The 23,567-nt window shown below is 44.0% G+C and overlaps 1 protein-coding gene across 1 annotated transcript in view; it reads right to left on the bottom strand.

Annotated features, from left to right (window-relative positions):
* The window catches only part of CCDC148 (coiled-coil domain containing 148), a 36,957-nt gene extending 13,985 nt beyond the window's left edge, over positions 1-22,972 (bottom strand). The window contains exons 1-9 of the mRNA XM_041465980.1: positions 22,918-22,972; positions 21,193-21,314; positions 18,021-18,124; positions 17,349-17,431; positions 17,021-17,184; positions 16,666-16,761; positions 16,393-16,574; positions 10,916-11,054; positions 8,682-8,888 (exon numbers count right to left, since the gene is read on the bottom strand). Of these exons, the coding sequence (XP_041321914.1) occupies positions 8,682-8,888; positions 10,916-11,054; positions 16,393-16,574; positions 16,666-16,761; positions 17,021-17,184; positions 17,349-17,431; positions 18,021-18,124; positions 21,193-21,314; positions 22,918-22,972 (1,152 nt within the window). The remainder of the gene's footprint in view (positions 1-8,681; positions 8,889-10,915; positions 11,055-16,392; positions 16,575-16,665; positions 16,762-17,020; positions 17,185-17,348; positions 17,432-18,020; positions 18,125-21,192; positions 21,315-22,917) is intronic.
* Positions 22,973-23,567: the final 595 nt, after the last annotated feature.

Below are 23,567 nucleotides of genomic sequence, written 5' to 3'. Positions count from 1 at the left end.
CACAATGCCACCACAGCACCATGTGAGGCTTTCTCTTCAAGCAGCAATGACTTTTTATAAGCAGACAAAGAGGTGGCATCAAGCTCCTCAGCTGGGCACCCAGGGCAGCTGGCTGCAGTGAGGAGGCAGAGGTGGAGCAGGGGCAGCCTCAGCTTTGGAAACAGAGGAAAACCTGCACAAGGAACCAAAAGGACAAAATCCTGGGAGGAACGGTGCCAGAAATGACTGCCCAGAGCTCAGGTCACTCCATGCCACACAGACATACAAAGCTTGTAGAATCCAAGTTCCAAGAAAAAGCTCCCAATAATCGTGTGATAAAGCCAGTAGTGTTTGTCATAAGTGAAGGCATAAAAGGAAAATCCTCTGAAATCCCACTCTGATGTTTTCTACCTCATTTTTTCAACCATATAAAAATGACACAATCTAAATACTCTTCTAGTATCTCACAAAGTTTTATTAATCTCTGAATCACTTCTGCTCATCTTTCCTTATTTATACTGTGGTTTGCAATTTTCATTTTCTTCTTCAAATTGTTCACAACTGATTCTAAGAATTCCTGGGAAAAAATTTAGGGGATCTCTTCAAGAAAAATAATTTCACAAGTGAAGATTCTACATGGCAGAAGAAACCACAAAAAAGAAGAACCACAAAATTTGGCTAGCCATGCAAGCCCACAGCAGAACAGAGCCAGCCTATTTGTGGTGGGATCACAGCATCACAACAGCTGCAGGTCAGGGCTGCATGGTCATAAACAGCACAATGGGATTATGAGACAACTAGAGATCCAAATACTATTTAAAGGAATTCAGTATTTAAAAAATCTCACGCATAGAAAACACACAATGTGTGCCACAGCTCCCACAGGTTGTTGTACAAAGCAGGTGGGAGATCCCAGTGAGCCTGAGGCACAAAGCACCATTCCACGTTTCCAGCACAGGCTGCCTGAGCTCAGTGCTAGGCTGTGCACAGCCCGTGCACCAAAAACCAGCACAAACCAAGAACGTTGCTGTTGGCTGGCAGAGCTCCTTGTCGGGCTGCTCGGTGCCCTTGGAACACAGGACCAGTCCAGCAGCTTGGGGTCAGTCCAGGCAGAGCCCAGGCAGTCACTGGGAAGCAGGAAAAAAGCTCTGGAAAGGATGAGCACTGCGTGGTACGAGCCCAGCATCGCTGCCTGCCCACAGCATGCTCACTCATCTCAGCTGCTCACAGTGTGCTCGGGAGAGGGAGAAAGCTGGGAGCCAAGGCAGTCCAAAAGCACGCTGAGAAACGTGTGTGTTCAGATAACCACAGTGATCCACTGCCCAAACCAGCTCCAGTCCTCTCCTCTCCTTCCCAGCCTCCCTGCGTCATCACCATCTCCTCTGCTCAGGGTCTTGCTGAATATAGAACTGAGAGTTATCCCACTTATGGCAAGCCAGAGATACCTCTTGGTTCTTCCAGATGGAAGCCACAAGGCACAGGGAGGGAAAAATGCCTCTCAATTGCAAATTTGGATTTAAACCACGTCAACTATGACATTTTTCCTTCACATTTTTAAAATAAGGGCTGCAGACAGAGAATAAGTTGGTGACCGAAGGAATTCTGTTTCTAGAGAAAAGGCCATTTTAGAGCTATGCCTTTCTAGTGTGTTCTGAAAAAGAGAAAAAAAGCAAAGCAGATGTAAAAGGTGACTAAGTCATAAGAAGTCACATGCTGAAGACATAGCAGGATTGCAACATCAGCCCTTCAGTAAGGATATTGCTCTCAGTCCAGTTCCTAATGGATACATCATCTAACAAGGAAGATGATTTTGTTTAGATTTGGCAAACTTTTTATTTCCCCACACAAGGTCATTGCTTTCTATCTCCTCTAGAACTGGTCAAACTGAGATTACTACAAGATTAACATGGAAAACTCGTTAAAAGGTGACTTTCAATGCAGCAGAGCAGCCTCTTTACTTGTAAAGTAGCCCAGCCATTCATACTTCAGATGGAAGCAGCACATGATGATCTGTGTCTCCTGCCTGAGCAACTCCCTGCCATTCTGACATGCACAAAAAAAGAAAATATTTTTAAGAAAATGGGAGAGAAACATAGAAGAAAAAAGAAGTTAAGACCCAGTCTCCCACAGAAAAGTAAGGATTCAGTCAATTTCTCTCAAGAGTAATAGAAGTTAAAGACATAAATCCCACTTGGGTTAATATGATAAGAAATCCCTTGGATTTAAATATTTTACAAACTAAACAGGAATATAGAAGCCTGTGTTACAAAACTAACCGTTTTTTTAAAGTCACTAACTGTATGGAAATGTCTATCCAACAACTACTAAAAAGTAGTGTACTTCTTTCCCAAAAAAAGTGGTTTTTTCAAACGCACTTGCATTCAGCACAATTTCTCAATACAAACTCTAGTTCACCTGCTCGAACTCGAACTCTTCCCTGTGTGCCAGGATTGGGAAGAGGGTAAGGGATGGATGCTGCAGCCATTCCCATCTGCAGGACAGAGCTGCTGCAGCTGGTCTGGGCAAAGCGTGACCCTGCCAGGCCCTGCCCTGCCAGGCCCTGCCCGGGCTCCAGCACGGACACACACACAGGGTTGGGGCACGCCTGGATAACGGGGAGCACTGGGCCCCCTGGCAGCAGCTGCCCAGAGCTGGGAGGGCTCTCTGCTGCCACAGGGCACCCCACAGCCTTCACAGCTCCTGCTGGCCAAGACTTCTAAAGTCACAAGCAAACTGCGCCCAGCAAAGCTGGCATTGCCAAGGAAAGTGGGATGTATGGGAGAACTGCTACTGATGCGTAATTGTATTAACTGATAATAATAAAAAAAGACTTGCACTATTCAAAGCCACCACACACTGACATAAAATATTAACAGTGTTATTTCTGGAAATACAGTAAGAATAGGAAGTGTATGTGTGTATTCTTAAATGGAAAGCTAATGAGATGGGTGCCTCAGGGTGTGAATACTAGAGCTTATAAAAGAGAAAAAATTAAAGTGTATATTAAGAACAGTTCCCTGGAGTCTGAAATATTACGGGGCAGGGGGAGTTCATCCAAACAGTATGAAAAAGCCATCATTTTTTAAATTTAGAGAGTGCTTTTTATAAGCACGGAACGTATAATTTTTCTTTTCTCAGGTGTCAGTAGCCTCCTGAACTGCCACAAAGGTTTCAAAAAGCCAATATGTCAGGGGCTGCAGAGGGAGGTGGGAGAAGCTCAGGTTTGCCCAGGGGCTCCATATCATATATCCCCAAGCCAGCAAGAAGCACTGCTGTTCACGTTCTGTTGGGATGCTGATGGCAGAGGCCGGAGATGTCCTGCTGTCTGTGCTCTGTGATTCAGTGCCTGGGGTCCATTACCACAGCGTTCCAAACCCTTGCAAAGCCCAGCCTGCCATGAAGGGGCTGTCTCCAGCCTGCTCAGCAGAGAGAAGGGTGCTCCCTCTCCCTGGGAACACAGCCCAGCTCTCCTGTCCTGGCAGAGAACTCCTCTGTGCTCCTGGACACAGTCCTGGCACCAACAGTCACAGGTGAAGCTCTGACATCAGCAGGTACAGACAGCCACACTGTCAACAACAAACTCATGTGCTACTAACAGGTGGTGGTCTGAAGTTTCCAGTAACTTTCAGCTATAAAAATCTAAAAATCCTTTCTCTCTAAACTGGGGATTCCTCAACCCTGAAAACTTCTGCACGGCCCCTGGAATCATATCCTGACTCCACAGGGTCTTGAATGATGAACAATAAATGGTAAAAGCCAACAATTTCTGTATCTGACTGACCTACACAAGACCTACAAGAAGAATTAGAGCAGCATTAGAGCATTTGGCAGTAGGATAATTAAGAAATAATACATTTACAAGTTTGCTAATCTCAGGAGATAATCTTGTTCTGGCTGTGGTTAGAAGAACAATGGAGGTTCACATCCCTAATAGATTTTTGACGGGTACTCTTGAGCATCTTGTGCTCCACAGGCTACCTCTAAGAGGTTAAAAAAAACAAATACCAGAAAAGTAGTTAAAAGTAACTGTTTTGATCATTAACAGAATATGGTCTTCAGTTATTTAAGTGTTTAAATCTGAAAAAGGGATATGAAAGAAAAGCACTTGAGCACAGCCCTCAGCCATGACCTGAGGAGGAGCACCATGTACCAATTTCAGTGGGGGCTGGGGTCAGCACTGGTAAAAGTCAGGATCCAGAACAGGAGCAGTGTCAGTTCCCTGAGGTGACAGCACATCACATCAGCTTTGCTCAGGGCAGTGTGTGAACAGTTTATTTCTCACAGCTTGTCCTTGCAGTTCCTCTCTTTCCTCATCCAGCATTACTGGGAACATCTTTCTGTTCTTGACAATGGGAATGTCAACATTTTATAAACAAGTGTAAATATTATATAGGCTTAAATATTCACACATGCATAACCTTAAGTAGCCTGCATTTCTAGTTACAACTACCTATCCAAATTGCTTCCTTTAGATACAGAATTCTTTCTTCTAGACCCATCTGCTATCATATGGATGAGAGCTCCTTTGATCTTTTACAACTGCAAAATTTTGGTGCAGCTTTGCTTGTCTGAGGTGCCACTTTCCTCACTGAAGATCATTCTAAGAAAACACTGTGGGCAAGAGCTGTCAGCTTGTCTAGTTATCCATCCTCAAGCAGTTTCAGGTGTCACTGGACAGTTTCAGCTGGATTAGAGAGAAGCCTGCTCCAGGTCTCACAGCAGACAGGCAGCTGAGCAGGCTACGTCCCAGGCTGGAGTTCTGGGGTGCTGTGGGTTCTTCCAGCGGATCTCAGAGCTCTCAAATCAGCCCATGGTCTCCTCCCACGCAGTACCCTGCAGCCCCTGCTCCCAAAAGCCTGCAGTGTGAGCCCGGGGGATCAGGCGTTGGAGGAATCCGAAGGAGTGCGCTCGGAGCTTTGGCAAACTGCCCTCGGCAGCTTCCCGGGAGTGCAGGGCTCTGTGGGCACCAGTCCTGCCCAGGGCAGCTGCAGGCAGACACCAGAAACACAGTGGGAGGAGATTAACAGGAGATGGATCAGAAATAACAACATCACATGGTGGAACACAGGTACAGGACAACAGCGGGGAAGGACTGGTGGAAGGGCAAGCAAGGCAAACGTGCAGAGACAACCTCTGCAATTGCTTCACATGTACTGAGCTTGGTCTGACCCAAAAGACACAGTATGTCACTGCTGACCTCAGACTATTAAATTTATAGGTTTATTAGGTCTGGATTGAAAACTTATTACTGAGTCAGAGCTGCCTCGTCTGTGATGAGTGTTAGAGTCTCAGACACTTGCTCATATACATTTTGGAGAAATCCTGCAGCATCCTACAGCTCATCAGTTCACCACAAACATGAGTAGTTACATTTAAAATTTAGGTTATTATAACTTCCTTGTGTTTTTTACGTCCAACAAATTAATGGGTCAACTCAGTGGTTAATAGACAACACTTCTGAGAAAGGAAACCATTCTTTTAAGTAGCTTACTATTCAAATATTTATTCTTTTAAAAAGTTTCCTACAAAATGATCAGATTATAGTCAAAGCACTGGATCTAAATTATTGCAACATTCACTTGTAATACTTCAATGTTGATCTCCTGGGATAGTCACAGCATTTAAACCAGTGACCTGACTACACGCTGAATAAGGAATTTTGTTTTTCTCCTAAGTTTACTGTCATATCCTTTCCTACAATACACAAAAGGAGAAGGAAAGCAATCTGCAAGATGCTTTATACAATTTGCAAACCCCTGTTAATTCCACCTAATACTTTTCTTTTTGAAATTAATTTATCTTAGTTTCTGCCAGGATAAGAAATGCAAGAGCTGCCCTCCCAAAATTCACAATGTGTTGCAAGAGATTTTAGCATTGGAGTGGGGATTAATCCTGGAGCACAAAACATGGGAAAGAAGAGATTTAAAGGCAAGCAGGCACACAGCTTTGTGCTGAGGAAGGAAAAGCCCCCCCAAGCAGTGCACACAGGGGATCCAACTGCCCTAATGTCTGCTGCTGTAGGCCTTCCCTCTAGTCTTCTTTTAAAATCATTTTCTATGAAGATGGAAAGTACCAGATTACAAATATTTTAAGATAGATTCAATATAAAAATAATGTTTGGAATGCATGCAGACACCTCAGCTGAATTTGTGATGTAATACAGCAAGTACTCCAAACTCCAGAAAAGATCACTCCTCATTTCGTGCCTTACCTGCCTTGCAACACGGAAAAAATTGCTTCTCTGTGTTGTTTAGGAAAAGGAATTTTACAGAGATGGAGTTTGTTTTACACAGTGTCTGCTGCAGAACCCTGGGGGGATCAGATTCCCACAGCTCAAAGCACACCAGAGCTCAGTGACTCTTGATCACTCCAAGTGTGACCCCTCAGGGTTTGCTTTGTTTGTTTTCCCATGGCAAACAGGGATGTTAAAGATATGTACCAGGCACATTTACTCTTTAAGAATGTGCAGTGTAACCTCCCCAGCATTATCCATTTCACATTTCATTTCCTTCAGATGGCTACCATAGGGCCCTCATGATTTATTCAGTTGTTCCAAACTTTCTCCTTAGGGACTATGATTTCTGTTAAGGACACACACTGATCTCCTGTTAGGTGGAACATGGAATAAAAATTTGAAAGTCCTTTCCCCAACTAAAAACTGCTATAAATATTAATTTAACTTCTCTGCTGCCTTATTTTTTAATTATCCCTCCCCGTCAGTCACAAGACCTAGAGTCTCACCAATGGCATAGGTGCTTCTAGTGCATTTAAAAGAGCTTTAAATCATGTATTCTTTAGTCAGTCTGCTGCCCCTTGGGTTTGTTGTTGCCAGAGGAAGTGAACTGTTTTGTGTGGCTATTGCAGTAACCAAAGCAGTGCACAGCCTGTCAGATATTACATCTCTTTCCGTGTGTGTGCCAACAGAAAAGCTGTGGCTCTCTGAAACCTGCTGCTGTCATGGGAGATCTGTCCCCCTCAGTCAGACACAGCCTCCTCACGAGCATAGCCAGGCCTTGCTCACAGGTAAATCACTGCAGCAGCTACACTGCCCCTCTGGGAGGGGAGACAAGGAAGGTTTCCTGATGCAAAACGTCCCAAAATGCAACATGTTACGTCAATCAAAGGTCGAAAAGAAAAGGTGGAAGAACAGCCCTAATCCCTGATTTCCATTTCCACACTCTTTCCCTCCCTCACTTCACCCATCTTGTGGCTCTCTCTCAGGATGGGTTTTACCTGTGTGAATCAGTAGTGGACTGAGTTCCCTTTTACCTGCCAGCAGCTGCTTTCCATGTCCAGCACTCTGTAAAGTTCAGAAGTGCAGAAAGACAAGTGTGTAAAATGAACTATAACTGGGCAAACTATGAGTTTTCAAATGCATATCCCCATCAAACCAAAAGAGAACCCAGGGATACATTGAGAATCGTTTCTCTGAAAATGAGTGAGCTCTGTGCCCAAGCTCAGCTTCCGCCCTGCAGCCCTTTCAGCTGTGGAGCTGATCAAAACAAGGTCACAATGATATCCTCCTTTAATGAAAGAAATGTTCCTTTTTCATTCCTCTCTTCTGGGAAACAGGTGAGTTGGTTTTGTTCAAGTGTTCGACATTTTAACAAAGATCCCTTTGAAGTCACCCTTGAAAAGTGTAGGTCTAATAGGTTTGAGTTTCAAACAGTTCCTGGAAACAGGAGGTCAGAATCCAAAAATCTTTCAGACAATGTTCAGTGCATCTATGAGAATCTTATATGGAGACAACAAAGTATTCCAAAACCAGCTTGTTACTTCTTGTGCAGAAGAAAAGTAAAAGAAACAAAGGGGAAAAAAGTGGCTCAAATTCACAGTTCTGGAGTAATTGGCCCTTCCATCTCTGGTTGTGCAGGTAAGAGACACACAGGCATTCCAGAAAGGAAGGCCTAGGTAAAAATCACCAAACATCCCCTCAGCTGCAGAGAGCAACTCCTTCCTGCCCCTGGCCCAAGGGAAGGCTGACACAGGAGTCAGAGCAGGGTACTCCCCACTTAGTCATGCCCAGACAGTTTCTAACCCTAAAGTGTTTAGATTCAAACCTTCCTACGCCAGACAGCTCCAGAACACAAGACAGAAGGGCTTTTGTGTTATTGCTAACTAAAAACTAGCATCAACACCAAAATCCTGCCTCACAGAACAGGTTTTACCATGCTTTCCTTCTCGTAGGAGACCTGAATCAAGTGTTTAGTATTTCACTGAAAAGTGAGGGCACAGCAGAGAGAATATTGGTAAAGTGAGAATAACACACTATGCATGCTCTCAGATGTTCATTTCCGTGCAAGTCAAAAATCACAGAGAGCAGTTTAAACAAATCTTAACATGCCTCTCATGCCCAGAAATGGGATTCCTCCTACAAACACCTTAGGCATGAACATCACAACATCTTCCTCTTGTGTCCAGCCTCCTCCCACTTTATTCACTTACCAAAACCACACAGGTATTTTTATCTTTTTTCACCTCTTACCGCAGTAAATCAGAATATTATGAACCTTCTATAACAAGGCCAAACAAGTTATGGGATCCATTGTTTCATGTCTTAAAAAACATTCTTTAAAAAAAACCAGAAGGACAGACAGATATGGATTACTTACCTGAAAACAGATTAGTGCTAATGTAAAAGACTTCATTTTGAATGCATCTGTTAGACACAGATCTGGTGATGGATTTATAACTGAAGGTACCTTTGCTCTCAGGTCAGCACAGATCTCCAGTTGCTTTTGCCTGGAGTCAGCCAGCACCACTTCTGCCTCGTGAGCAGCAGCAGCTTCAGCAGCAGTCGCCATGGCCCTGAGGACAAAGGCTTTCCTAAGCTGAGCCCAGGCTGACAACAAGACTCTGTGCTGGTTTCTGATGGAATGGCAGTGATCCAAAGCCTTCTCATGAGCAACCTGAAAGAGGAAGGCGTTTCAGAAAGGCTTAAAAACTATTCGTTAATAAAATTAAAATTCTAGACATTTTTGCAAACCTGGCTGTAACTGATTTAGTTCTTGTATCACCAATACTCCCACGGAATCTGCAGCGCAGGCCCAGGGCACTCTGCCAGGTGCCAGGGGTGTCACCATGTCCTGGTGTCCTGGGCAGTGACACCCTGCAGCACCACAGCATCCTGCTGGCCCGCTGCTCTCTTCAGCTGCGCTTTTGCTATGGGAATAAATGGAATGCCACGGTCCCTCCCTGCCCTGGAGGACATAACACATAAGCAGGTCCTTCAATATATCTCCAGAGCTATTGAGCACTTCCAGCAAGATGAGGCTTTTCCTAGCAAATTCTGATCTGCAGAGAAACAGGACACCAATAACAGCAACTGTACAATAGCAGTACAGGGGGAAATCGGGTTCACTTCTTTTCTAGCAGGAAATTTGGAAAGAAAATCTTAGCTCACCAAGCAGCACAGTGCCACCACCAGTGTCTCCACCTAGCAAAAATGGGGAGTGTTTAATCCAAAATTCACTTGCTTTGGCCCAATTGAGTGAGGTTCATGAGGATATCCAAGGTTCAAGACCTTGATGGAAGCAGTACCAGGTAAGGCTGCATAGAATGAGGCAGTAGAGTCTTGAACCTGTCTTATATCCCCAAAATATATAGGGATGAATGAGATTCTAGAGATGGCTGGCTGCTCTCAGGTGTCAAGGGGACCATTCCAGATGCTAATTCCAGGCCTCTGGCAGGGAGCAGGGGATGCTGACTCACAGATATTCCTATCAGCTCCTGGCTGGCTGAAGCTGCACCTCGAGCTTCCCCACGGCCAAACCACAGCCCTCTGCCTCAGCAGCTCCCACGGCCAGGGCTGCTGCCCCAGGCTGCCAGGCTCCTCAAGCCAAGACACTCCTGAGCAAGGCAGGGGCTGGAGTTTGCTCCTCCAAACACAGAGCTCCCCAAGGATCTGCTCTGGGATCAGGCTCTGAGTGCCTGACCCCTGACCACGGAGGGAAGGAGGCGAGGAAGGCTCGAGGCTGCTGTTCCAGTGTGACACAAACACGTTCTAAGGACAGATTCTTAGCAGAGTTTTAACATTTCCACAGTCATCATGCTAATACACGTACCAAGACACATCAGCTCACTGTAGAATTGGGATTTTTAAATTTTAAATGAACCTTCCAAGGCGTAGGGAGACCCTTTAATAGTGGTTGTTCTTAAAACATACCTGCATTCTCCAAAGCACAGGACTATTCAGCCCTATTCAGTCCAGGGCAAAATTCCTGAAATCCACAAGAACTTTATATTTAGTGAAGCTCTGGCTAATTAGCAGTATCACTTCACTGTCATTCCTTTGCACTAGACACTCCTCAAACACAGGAAAGTAGATGGTCTAAAAATACAGACGGAGATAAGAAAAGCCTCCTACTTTCCTTATGACATCCTGAAGTGTTCTGGCCTCAAAATGGGTTTCTCAATTAGCTGCTATGTGCTTATTCACTGTGGAGTGCAAGAGGAATCAGCAATCAATTTGAAAGCATTATGTATATAAAAATAGCCTCTCCCTTAGAGCGGGAGATAACTTTCTACTCTTCATGCTATATATGTGCCACAGAACAATTAAAATAATTATTCCAAGACAGTGCAACAAGGCTGTGCATCCTCATGAAAAATGAAAACACCAAGAGAAGCAGAGTGGCATAACACAGCTATAAAACTATACAGCAGAAGCAATGCTAACAAATTATTTTTGTAAATTGGGCTGTAAGACTATGTGGAACTAAAAAATCTGCCCAGGAGCTGTTTAGAAGAGATGATAGGTTTAAAAATACCTGCATTTTTAAAACAGGGATGTTTCTTCTTTACTGTGCAGAATAAAACTTATAATTAAGAAATGTTTAAATTAAAAAATTTCAATAAACATACATTCTTTAATAAACTGTTCACTACATAGTTTAAGAATTTGTATATTTGAATGAATAGGTAAACCAGCACTGACCAGCTCCTGCCTGGATTTGTGGGGAAGATACCTCTGCAGCACATCCAGGTACAAAGTCCTCCTCCTCTGAAGATCACTTGGGTACTGATTGATAACAGTCCGGAAAACCCACTGATCTTCTTCCTTCCAGTCACTGTTCCTATGGGAACAAAACAATCCATCCCAGTATAACTTAATCACTGCAAAGGAGGAGTTTGGTTCTGGACAGCCCAGCCCTGAGTGGGCTCACAGTCTGGATGATGGAAACTGATGTTGGGTTAGAGGTGACAAAATCAGATTAATGAAATAAAGCAAACATACATGGCTTTGCTGATATGACACTGACTGTGGCATCATTTGAGTGAATTGCTCTGTTTCTAATCTGGTTTTTTACTGGGGAATGTCACTGTGTTTCTCAAACATGCCACATAATTAGATAATCAGTGACCCCACAGGGAAAATACAGTGTAAAAAGCATAAGATGATCAGACTCCAACACTGAGCACTAAATAAATGATCAAAAGGGAATGAATGGACAATCCTTGCACACATCTAAATGAAGATCTAGTTTACCAAACTCCTAACAGCTATAAACTCACCAGTAAGGCATAAGAGTCACCTTTTCTAGAGTAGGAACTGTAGTAATCAGTTTGCATGCTCTGTCTCAGAAAATGAGAGCAGCAAGAAGTAGCATCCATCTGAAAGAATACCACAGGCTAGGATGCAGATTTTTAGCCTCAATCTGAACTCTTGGCCCTGAAGGGATTAATGTCAGGCTGTCATTGTCAGCATTAACATCCGAGCAGCAGCACTGAGTCAGACCAAAGGTCTCTCTAGCCCAGTGACCTGGTTTCAGAAGTGACTAAGAGCCCAGGGATAATTAAAGGAAGGCAATCATGAGACTCTAGCCACCCCCAAATTCCTGCTGCCTCCAGCTGCTGCAGTTCCTGGACTCCCCAAGCCAGCAGCCCTGTCTGTGTTCCATAGCACTGCATCCAGTGAGGTGTCGGAACTGCCCTATCCTAATGCAGGCAGAAAGAGCAGGTGCTTAAAAAAGGGGATTTCTGTGAGAAACTCACACGTAATTAATATTAGGCTAGACTCCATGATCTACCATTAAAGAAATCAGTCATCTGCTCTGTGAATCCTGACACACCTCAGTATGGTGACACCTGAACATGCCACCTCAGTGACAGTAGTGAGACAGTTCTAAGAGCTGAGATTCTGTCTTGCAACGTTTTACCTTGGATATTTCTGCCCATGCAGGCTGGTGAACAAGCAGAGCTCTTCTGCCTACAGAGAGGAGCGAGGCAGGGTGGGATCCACCCTGGTCAGGCATTACCCAGGACCTGGGGAGCAGGGGAGATGCTGCAGCCCAGCCAGCTCCTATCCCGCTGGTTTGTGTTCCTCCGATGGCCAGCTAACCAGGGCTCCCCGCACTGCCCAAAACAAGGAGACATTTCTGTGGGGGATCCTTTGGGGAGCAATCAGCTGGAGAGAGAGCTACAAGAAGTTTATTGTAAGTAGGGACAAGCTGACTGCCAATGCCTTGGTTTGTCAGCTGTGCCAAAATTTGTCAGCTGTGCTGAGATTTTGTCAGCTGCTCATAGAAAAATACTGGCGGGGGGAAACCAACCAAAAAACCAAAAGAGCATGACCCAGCCCAGCATATTCATAGCCACCAAACACATGGAGAATTCCAACATATCCTGCTAAGTGAATCTGAGATGTCACCTCACTCACACTTCTGTAAAACTGCAGAAAGGAATACCTCATCTAAAACAAGTCTGAAAAGTGCCAACACATTTGACATGAATATTTAAGGTATTATCAAGTTTCTGCATTGTCAAGATATTGACAAACATTTTCCAGGCTGAATGCCTGACCCAAATTTTAAACGTAGAGCTCGGTTTTCTTGTATGCAGCATTGTACCAGAGCACAGCACAATCTTTATTTCGTTTCGGAGCTGAAACACAGCAATTGTCTCACACGCACAGCCCCGAGGCAGCTGCTTCCTTTGAAACACATTTCCCCAGCACTAATCCCCGGCGCTACACACTCCAAGGAATACCAACAGCTCCAGGGAAAGCTCCCTCTCCCCGCTGCAATCCCGCAGATCCCTCGCTGTAGCGGCGGGGACCGGCACCGCTGCCGCGTCCATCTGCGGGCACACGCAGTGCCACCACACAGTGCCACCGTGACAGAGTGCCACCGCGACACACAGAGTGCCACCACGTCACCACAGAGTGCCACCGTGACAGAGTGCCACCGTGCCACTATGTCACCACACAGTGCCACCGTGACAGAGTGCCACCGTGCCACCACAGAGTGCCACCATGACAGAGTGCCACCATGACACAGTGCCACCGCGACACACACACAGTGCCACCGTGCCACCACACAGTGCCACCGTGCCAGAGTGCCACCGTGACACACACACAGTGCCACCACACAGTGCCACCGTGACACACACACAGTGCCACCATGTCACCACAGAGTGCCACCGTGACACCACACAGTGCCACCACACAGTGCCACCGTGCCACACACACAGTGCCACCAAGCGAGAAGCCAAGCCCTGCTGCCACGGAGGGCACTGCCCACTGCAGCAGGAGCAGCCTGGCAGGGGCCTGGCAGAGGAGCTGAATTGGCTCTGTCCTGCTCTGCCACTCCTCTGAAAGGATGCTGCACAGGATGCAGAGCTCAGTCTGCAAGACTCCATTCCTCCTTCAGTGATTTAAATAATTCGGACATCCTTGGAAATTGTGGAAAAAATAATAGTGCTTAGAAAATCATTTTAACACACATCAGTCCAAGCCCACAATTTGTGGGATAGCTCACGACCTGGGTATTTCCCAAACACAGAAATTTGTGTTTCAGCAGCATGGAAAAAAAAAAAAATTCTATTATAAAATATTGTAAACCAGTATAAGGCTTGAAAACCAACCCAAGCTCTTCTTCCTTTTCTAAAAGTAATGACTACTGCAATGTGCATTCTAGTGTGAATGAAAATCACACAGAATAGGCCAGACCAGAACACTATCTTATTCTAAAGTTTCTTTCTTGAACATTTTATGCACATTTTCCAAATTCTCTGTTCCAGACAGTCTGAACTGCTATGAAAATGGGCTGTGCAATGCCAGAGCAGTATTAACTGAAGGTTTCTTTACTGTACAATCAACATATGATGATAGAGGAAGTGAAGTGGCCAAGTGACCCAGCTGAAGTGACCAAGCCACTGTGTTATCACACAATCATGTGCTACTGAGCCACTTCTCAAATCACAAAAATAAGAAAAATGTATTGCAGGAGGATGTGTGGTCTCTCTGGGCACAGAGCAATGACAGTAACTGCAAAGGTTTGTTAAGGCTGTATTAACAGCACAGGGGACACACAGCAAGGTCGAGGACCTGTCACTCCATTTCTGACAGCATTATCTGTGCCAGCTGGATCACAGTTAGCATGATGAATTATAGAATACTTCAATCACAAGGCTGCATCTTTGCAAACTCACAGGATATCTCCATGCAAATTAGCCAATATAAATGTAAGGAGTTGAGTTTTACAAACCCATGCCTTGGAAACAAGCAATGCTATAGGAACAAAGTCTTTCTTTTTTAAAAATTGAAAACTCATTTTTAATCCTGTTGTGGATAAAACCATTGGAACATAAATGAGCAACACATCAAAGATTTGGAGACCAGAAGGCAAACAAAAGTCCCCAAGGTCTAGTTTTAAATCGAATGCCTGAGATAATTGCTGGTGATTCATTTATGATTCCCTCCATTTGCAGTTCTCAGGACTGGCACACTGTCCCAAACTGGGTCTGTGGCCCTACAGCCTGTCACAGCCCCACTCCTGCCCCACCACCAGCCCGTCCCCCAGCTCCATCCACTGCCTGTTTCCCATCCAGAGATCACACCCTCCTTCCTTCGAAGTGCCACTGTACATGTGCTCAGGCTACAACTGATTTTCTTTCCATTTTTAAGTCCTGATATTATTTAATTATTGGTGCAAATTTAGCTAGCTCCAGACCTAAACTCATACCCTTTTAGATTACAAAATATTGTAATCCTGTATAAGGCTTGAAAACAAACCCAAGCTCTTCTTCCATTTCTATGGCAGACATTTCAGAAATTATGTTGTCTATATCCACGTCTGCCTATTGTTCAGTAGCACATGTGCTGCATAAGTCAAGGATTTTAATTTATGAATTTTCACCAAAATTGTGTTGATCATAAACTTTGACACAAATTTTATTAAAACTGCTAGAAAGACCTTGTACATATTTAGTGCTTTACCATTTGTCACAGGTTCTCTCATTGAGGTTGTTAAAACTTCTTCTGTAAGAGAAACTATAACAAAATATCAGAGAGAACAGCAAAAGAACTGCTCAAATTTGCCATTTGTGGCTTCATAAATCAAAACAATTTGGTAGGATAAATCAAAACAATTTTCAGTAAGTATCATGCTCTAACAGTGAGGATGCTCCAGTAATAACATATGTTTCAGGTGCCACACCTGAACACACAGAATGTTTGTACAATCTGTACAAAAGATTAGCAGATCATCACATCCCTTTCTATGGCAGCCAGCATCTTCAGCTGTTTGAGCACACCAGACTCATTCAGCAGCAGGGACAGAGCAAACACTGCACTGTATGTGTACACAGAAAACCAATTTGGAAGCAACATGTGATGGTTTTACCAAGGAAATTCAGAGACCTTCCTGTTCTCCCCGGTTTCTCCTGCGCAGGCTTCAAACCCTTCCACTGCCCTACCCCTTAGTCTTTTGACAACGTGAAGCCATCCAAAGGAATATCAGGAGATGGCAAAAACAAGTCAAAGGCCATGCAATGTCTGCAACTCAGTGCCTCCTGGACTCCAGACAGCCTCAGCAGAAAGGCTAAGCTTTATATTATTAACACACAGGTTTATTACATTTCTAGATCATTATGAATACTTCTCTTTCAATAAACATTTTCATTTACAGAAAAATCTCTCCTCCTTTTGGTTATCTGAATCAGAGCCATATACATCTTTTACATTTCTCTATGACAATTACTGCAGTGATCCAAAGTTTGTGAAAAGATTGGCCCTTTTTATCTGCTTGATAGATAAAAGCCCTGGAGGTGTGCCTTGGAAAAAGACTGTACCTGTCTGTCATAACCTTGCTAGTGTAATTACATACAGAAGGAGCAATTTCCATTCCTGCAAGAGCATGTGCAAAGGGCATTTGATGCACACCAGACTGTTGGTTCCTTAACCCACCAAACACATTGATTATAATTTCAGCTGGTGACTCTGGCAAGGACGGGCTTCACCCCCAGCGTGAGAACAGCGACTGCCCAAGGGCTGGGCAGCGCCTGCACACAGAGAGCAGAGCAGAGCAGAGCAGAGCAGAGCGAGTGGCACAGCCAGCACAGCACCCAGCGTGCCCAAAGCACACCTCAGGTACACAGCTCAGCCTGCCCAGGGCCAGCACACACGGCCAGTACCTAGACAAAGCTTCCAGCTGCTGCTCCACCTCCCGAAGCTTCGCCCAGTGGCCACTGGCCAGCTCCTGGTACTGCTGGATCACCAAGGCCTTCAGGTCAGGGTAGGGGCATTCCAGAGACTGCAGCTCGGGGGGAACCTCAAGGAAAAGCCCGTTTTTCTCTTCAGAAGAGTGCACTAATGCCTGCAATGAAGAAATGCTGCTCAGGACACTACTCTGCATCGTATTTACCCCTTCAATGAACTTTTGCTTGAACCTGTAAGGAAAAGCTTACATTTTCTTTGTGCTCTTCGAGCTCTCTTTCCAAAGCCAGACTTTCAAGGATGAGACCTTCCAAAACTGCCTTCTGTTGATTCTTCATAAATTTGATCTGTTTCATGAAACATGTTACTGTTACTCTTCCTCTCGCTACAACATGAAAACTCTTACTTAGAAACAGAGTCAGATTTCCAGCCCTGCACTGCTACACTTTTACAGATTTTGGTGAGCAGATTTACACCATGATAAGAAGGGGGGTTTATGGCACACCCTGCATGTAAATTATAGTCTTGAAGTTCAACAAAAAAAATAAACGAAAATGCCAAAAATATGGTGATAGTAAACTGTAAAAATAAAGTGAAAATACCAACCTGCTGTAACACCTCAGCTGAATTGATCTTGGGTTTCTGACAAGATTCTTTTGAGAGGTAACGCTGCACTTGAGACAGCTTGAGTTTCAAATCCTCCTTTAGCTGCCAGACAGGAACTAAAGCGTTTGCTTGATAAGTGTCCCACTCCTCGGACAATTTCTGCTCTGTATGAACACAAAGTTTTCTCAAACACACAAAAAATGTTACACAGCACTGTGGTCTGCAAATCTAAACCTGTCAAGGAAGGGATTAAAAAGCCCCAACAAACAATCAAGATAATGTTGAATATTAAAAAAAATTAGTTAAGGAATTAATAAAAAATTCTTACCCAATTCCCTCAAATCAAGAAAAAAGTTGTTCTTATGGCTTTCTTCATCAAGAAAAGTCTTCATTTCTTCTTCTGCTTTTTGCCTGAAAGAAATGAACATGTGTTTTGCAGAAGATTTCATTTATCATTCATTACATTTGCAAGAATGATGAGCCTCAAATACTCAAATTGAGCCTCAAATTTTTTGTGTAATAATTACATGAAAAAGGGGATTCTTTGCCTGGGAAGATATACAGGGAAGGACTTGGACACAAGGATGGTAAAGAAGCCACAAATGCTCTTGTTGAGTACACGGGGTAATGGACAAGAGCACTGTTAATGTCCCCTGTTTTGTGACCTCAACACACAGCCTAGGAACAGCCTCTAAAGGAACTAAAAGGATCTGAAAACTTTTGATGCTCTTACAAAGACACAGTCTTCAGATGCTGCAGATAACTGAACACCTCGGAGGCTCCGAGAGCAGCATTCCCTGCTCTCCCTGACCTCAGGTGAGCTCTTCATGTCACAGAGCCCTCTCCATGTGGATCACAAACCTTCATTCCCCACACAAAAATACCTTCAGATCAGGTATTATAATATTTTTTTCTCAGTGTCCCTTCAATCAATTATGCCAGCCCAAAACTGTCTGCTTGTCTCTCTGGTAACCACTCATTCAGATTCCTCAGCCCTTACCTGCTCTCACTCAGTCTTTTATACTCTTGCCACCACACCTGGCGATGCTGTTTCAGCAGCATTTGCGCTTTGCTAATTTTTGAAAGTTGCTCTGCTTTTTTAATCTGCAGGGAAAATTAAAGGTTGTGCTTTGAACATATTCAACAGGTTTATCAAATGCCTCCACATAGAAACTTTTAAATACAGAATGATGAACTTAATAGCTTTTTTAAAAACTGTTTTTCCAAAAAACAATGGGGTCAAATGTAGCCAATTTTCATTAAATAAGTTCGTTGCATTTCAAATCACAATTAATGAGAGGAGAAAGTGAAAAAAAAAAAAAAATCAGTCCATTTTCTTCTTTCCTGTCCCATCCCTATGTCCATGGAAGTAAAGATGAAGAAGGATAAGCAGAAGAACAAAAAACATACTTTCTTACAGGTGGGAAGATGAAAGACTGAAAGTATGTCAAGAAAAAGAATTTCAAAAATGTATTACTAAAAAAGAGTTTTTTACAAAATCTACCCAATTAGAGAGGCTCTCAAACTGAGGACTTCACAAAAACATTGCTTCACACTTTGGATAAAATAGGAATACCTGCTTTTGAAACAGATGGAGTTCCTGCTAAAACCAGAGGAAAGCCTGCCAGGGGAAGGCAGCTGAGCTGGAGCCAGGTGACTCTGGCCAGCCAGCAGTGAAGGAAAAAGGATCAGAAGCCTGAGAGAGAGGTTTCCTCTCACCCTCCTGCCACCGTGACTGTCTCTGGCCTCTCGGTGCGTGCTGAGGACAAAGCTCCTTCCCACTCTGCCTTGCTGATCCCTTGCCATCCCTTTCCTCCAGATCTGCACCCAGCAGCTCCCACAGCTCCTGCTCTGACCCTTTTCCCCCTCCATAGCTCCCCCCTCACACAGATACATTGTGCTATGGCAAGACAGCAGCAAGGCAAGAAAAATACAAGAGAAAACCTTATCTTAGTTCGTAACAGGGAGAAATGAATAAAGCTCTCACTCCATCTAGTTCAGCAAAGGAATGACGTTTCGCGTGAAAACTGCTGGGACTCCACTTCCACAGGTGGAAACAACCTGCACCTTTCCTGCCCAGGCACAGCTGCCCAGATGCAGCCCAGCCCCTCCGTGTTCACACACACCAGAGCAAACACGCCCAGAGACACCAGCGTGTCCCCCAGCGTGTCCCCCTCCTGCCCGCGCTGGGCTGGGGACACGAGTAGGAAAGGTGCACAATTGCTCCTTGCAGCACTCACACACAGACGAGGAAGGGCTTGAAAACTCTGCAGTCCCAGTGCCTCAGCCACCCACGACAGAGCTGAAATCCTGCTTTAGACACGAGGGTGGATGTACCTGGCTCCTGGACAGGCACGCAGGGAACATCCCCATGGGAAGGTGGCTGGTCCTTGTGCTTGGCACCAAGCCTGCCTCGGGGCTGTCACTGGGGGAGAGGCTGCAAAAGGGGCCATGGAGACACTGTGTCCCTGTGCCTGGGACAGCAGGTGCTCACAGGAGCTGCACCTGGGCCCGTGCTGGAGCTTGGACACACGTGCTCCACGCTTTCAATCTCTGCGTTACAGCAGTTTTGTATCAAATCAAAGGCAACTCCCGACGAAGGGGAGAGAATGATGCATCTGACTCCATTTTATTAAAGGCTAATTAATGACTTTATTATATTATTCTATACTACATCCATTACATCTAACTGAATCTGCCAAGCACTCACTCTGCTCATGCCTGCACAGAATTACACCCATTTCGTGACTCTCTCGTGACTTTTGGCCCACAGTCTGACACACACACTCTTGGTCCTGACAGGCCAAAGGAACAAAACACCACCACTTTGGATAAACAACCTTCACACTGTATTCCACTTCAGCACAACACAGGCACAGCAAATGAAATAACAATTGTGTTTCTCCTTTCTCGGAGGTTCAGAGAATGTGAATCTCGGAAATCCTTGGGAAGAATTGTGCCTTGCTTTTCTCTGTGAAGAGAAATGTGGCAACACTTTTGCATCAAAGATAATGTCTCACTTTTATTGCTTACATACCTTCACACTTTAAAAGTTACCTATAGTTTCCTCTATTTCATAAAATGTTACTGTTACTTCTTTCTCTTGTTACAATATGAAAACTCTTATATGAAATCAGACTTAAGCAAACAGAATACTGTATTTAAAGCAATTTAAAAATAGTTACATCTGCAAACCAATTCTAAAACTAAGTGAAACAAAAGTTGATGTACTTTTGTATGTAAAGTTCAACATGCTCTTGAGATTATAGCAACAGCATTGCCACTTATGCATAACTGCTGTAATACTATATTTTCCCCTGTTGAGCTGTCTTTTTTTTATTTCTTAAGCAGTCAGCAGCTGATTTACCATTTGCTTCTTTGGTTCTACCTCAAAGGAAGAGGAACCCAGCTCTTCAAAATCTGAATGGCTTGAATCAGCAACAAAAAGTAGTAGGTGGAGCACATAGTCTCTCAGGAGCTTCCACCATATATATTTCACTACCTACTCAGCTGGAAAACACTTGAGAAGGTGAAAAAACAAAACAAAGATGAAACAATAAAGCTTGAATGCATTCAGCACAATTTGGTATTGCCAATCCATGAAGCAGTATCTGCCAGAATTGCTGATATATGATACCGACATGCACTAAAGAAGCAATATTATAAAGGAAGTATGTAGGTTTTTTCTCTCACTCACCCTTCTCTAGCATTAAATAAGGTTCCTCTTGTCTTTACCCCTTGAGATGTTCTGCACCAATTTATACCAATTTACATTTTATGGCTATTAAACATTTTAAATCTTTTTAAGATGTACCTCTGCTTGACTTTTGGAAATCCTCACTTAATATCTTCTTAGTTGGCTTTTTTTTTCTGGATCAGCCTTCCCTTCTCATTTAATCCCACAAATTCTTCACTGCCCCCAGGATTATGTAATAAATTTGGGTGAATTTCCTCAAGGCAGTAAAATACCAATTTTTCCTGTCTTTTGAGAAAATAGAATCCACAAATACTTTGCATCCCTGATCTGAAGAAAGTCCCCACATTGACATTAATACACCCAAATCACAAAAAAGCTATGGTAAACTTTCATATTTGACCCTCTCTGGCTGAAAGAAATATGGTCACTGAATTTCAAAAGTATTCACATTACAAATAAAAAAAAAAAATCCTACCTTTAACTGAATTTGTGCAGAGGCCATTTTTGCCTCTGCAGCAATTTCATACAGATGTTTGTAGTCAACAGGTTTGTACTTCTGGCTGCAAAGAGCATTTCTGGCAGGAACCGCCAAATTGTCTAGTTATCATATAAAAAACATAAGGACATTTTAAATTCTTGAGAAATAACTAAAGTGCAAGGCATAAAATGAAAGCTCTACAGATAGAAATCAGAACCATTGATTTCAACACTGGAAGTTTCCATACCAATATTGCTAGTTGGTAAATGACATAGTATATTTGAAACAAACATACTAATATACTAACAAAAATTATATAAGAAACAGTAACCAGTTGTCTGTTTACAAAAAGTTAATTTGAAAAGTCCTTAGTTTACATGTGAATTTAGTTGTCAATTCATATTAAACTGCCTTTACAGGCATTGTAATAACTTCTAATACAATAAATGCATCCTTCTTGCACTGATTGGAAAACTGCCTCAATGTTTTTTGCCATCTCTGGGTTGAGCAACAGGAGTAGATTTTCTTCTAGACAGTATAAAATTGAGGTACAATTACAATTGTAAATGAGCTACCTGAACTCTTGCCCTAGCACTGTGAAGCCCTCATGCACAGATACTCAGTCATTCCACGTAAGCTAGGAGGCTTACAGGGATAAGGAATGGGCATTTCCTCACAACCTCTGCTTCAGTTTTCTTTAGTAGTGAAATTGGCCATTATGTTTCCACATTCCCTACTAAGCCCCATGGCTGGAGGTGCTGTGCCTGACATGTGGTTTTACAGAGGGGTAAAAGGTAAAATAAATCCTGCAGAGCCGCCCCAGGATCCTCCTTCAAGCCTCCTGCAGGATTTTCATTTGTTGCATGCCTACACAAAGCCTCACAACACATCTCCAGGCAATGCCTCGCTGGGGAAGGGCTTTTCCAAATCCCCTGCCAGGCAGTGCCCAGGACAGGCAGACTGGGCACTGCATGGATGGGAGCAGCCCTGGGGAGAGCAACCTGGGGATCCTGGGGGCAAAAATATTGGGTGTGAACTGGCAAGCTGCCCCTGGAGCCCAGCAAGCCAGCCTGGGCCTGGCCTGCAGGAGAGGCAGCATGGAATTGAGTTACTAGCTCATTTTATGAATGGTGCCAGGGGAGGTGTTCTGCCCCTCTGCTCTGCACCTGGACCTGCAGAGACCAACACCCAGCTCCAGGCCCTGGCACAGGGGCACAGAAACCTGGCCCAGAGACCGTGGAAATGGCCTGGAACATTTCTCCTGTGAACACAGGCTGAGAGAGGTGGGGATGTTTGGCTAGAGGAGACTCCAGGGAAACTTTACTGCATCCTCTTCATATGTAAAGGGGGCTTATATGGGAACAGAAAGGCTCTTTGCCAGGATCTGTAAGTGACAGCACGAGGGGCACCAGTTGCAGCCTGAAAGGAGGGTGGATACAGACAGGAACTAAAGGAGGGTGGGCAGCCCTGGCACAGGTGCCCAGAGCAGCTGTGGCTGCCCCTGGATCCCTGGCAGTGCCCCAGGCCAGGCTGGACACTGGGGCTGGAGCACCTGGGACAGTGGGAGGTGTCCCTACCATGGCAGAGTGGAACTGGATGGGCTTTAAGGTCCCTTCCAACCCAAACCATAACCAGGGTGCTATAACAGCTCCTACGTGAGGCTATTAATTGCAGTGTTTCATAAACAGTTGAGAAAACAATTAAACATGACAGCATACATACCTCCACCACTAATCCTATGAGCTGAAAACAATGTTCCATGGTCCAGTTCACCCATTTTTATTTTTTATACCTGTTGAGAAACAAACATATGTTTTGAGAATACCAACATTGTGGATGCAGTCTAAAAATACTTTCAAAAATATCTATTGTTTTTTGAGAAGAGGTACATCTCACTAAAAATGTAATTAGACAGAAATTCCTCCAGTTTAACTTCCACTTTAGGAGAGATTTCATGTGCCTCATACCATTTAGCAGCCAAGAAAACAAAAAACTATTTCCTTAATGAATCTGTAATGCTGTGACATAGCTCATCTATTCTTTGCTTTGTGTTTTTCAAAATATGAGTCCATCTATCCAAATATAAGATCAGGTTTTGAGGAGTCCTTTCCTTTATAGAAATTAAGCCTAAAAAGATCCCACTTTGCTTCCTTTGGAGACTGCCTAGGTGCCTTTAACCCCCTCTGTAGTAACACCTGTGAAACCAGGTCAGTTGTTCAGGCAGCAGTGGCTCAGCTCTTGGTGAGCAGCATGTGTCAAACACTCACATCATCATGGGTCAAACGGGCTGTTTCAGACGCAGTGAGCTACATAAAACAAATGTCTTGTATGTGCCAAACCCCTTACTTTCAATTAAGCATGCATTGGAGTCA

The sequence above is a fragment of the Pyrgilauda ruficollis genome, unplaced genomic scaffold (assembly GCF_017590135.1).
Source record: "Pyrgilauda ruficollis isolate IOZ18807 unplaced genomic scaffold, ASM1759013v1 scaffold196, whole genome shotgun sequence".
Classification (NCBI taxonomy): Eukaryota; Metazoa; Chordata; class Aves; order Passeriformes; family Passeridae; genus Pyrgilauda; species Pyrgilauda ruficollis.
This window is presented reverse-complemented; position numbering and strand designations above follow the sequence as displayed.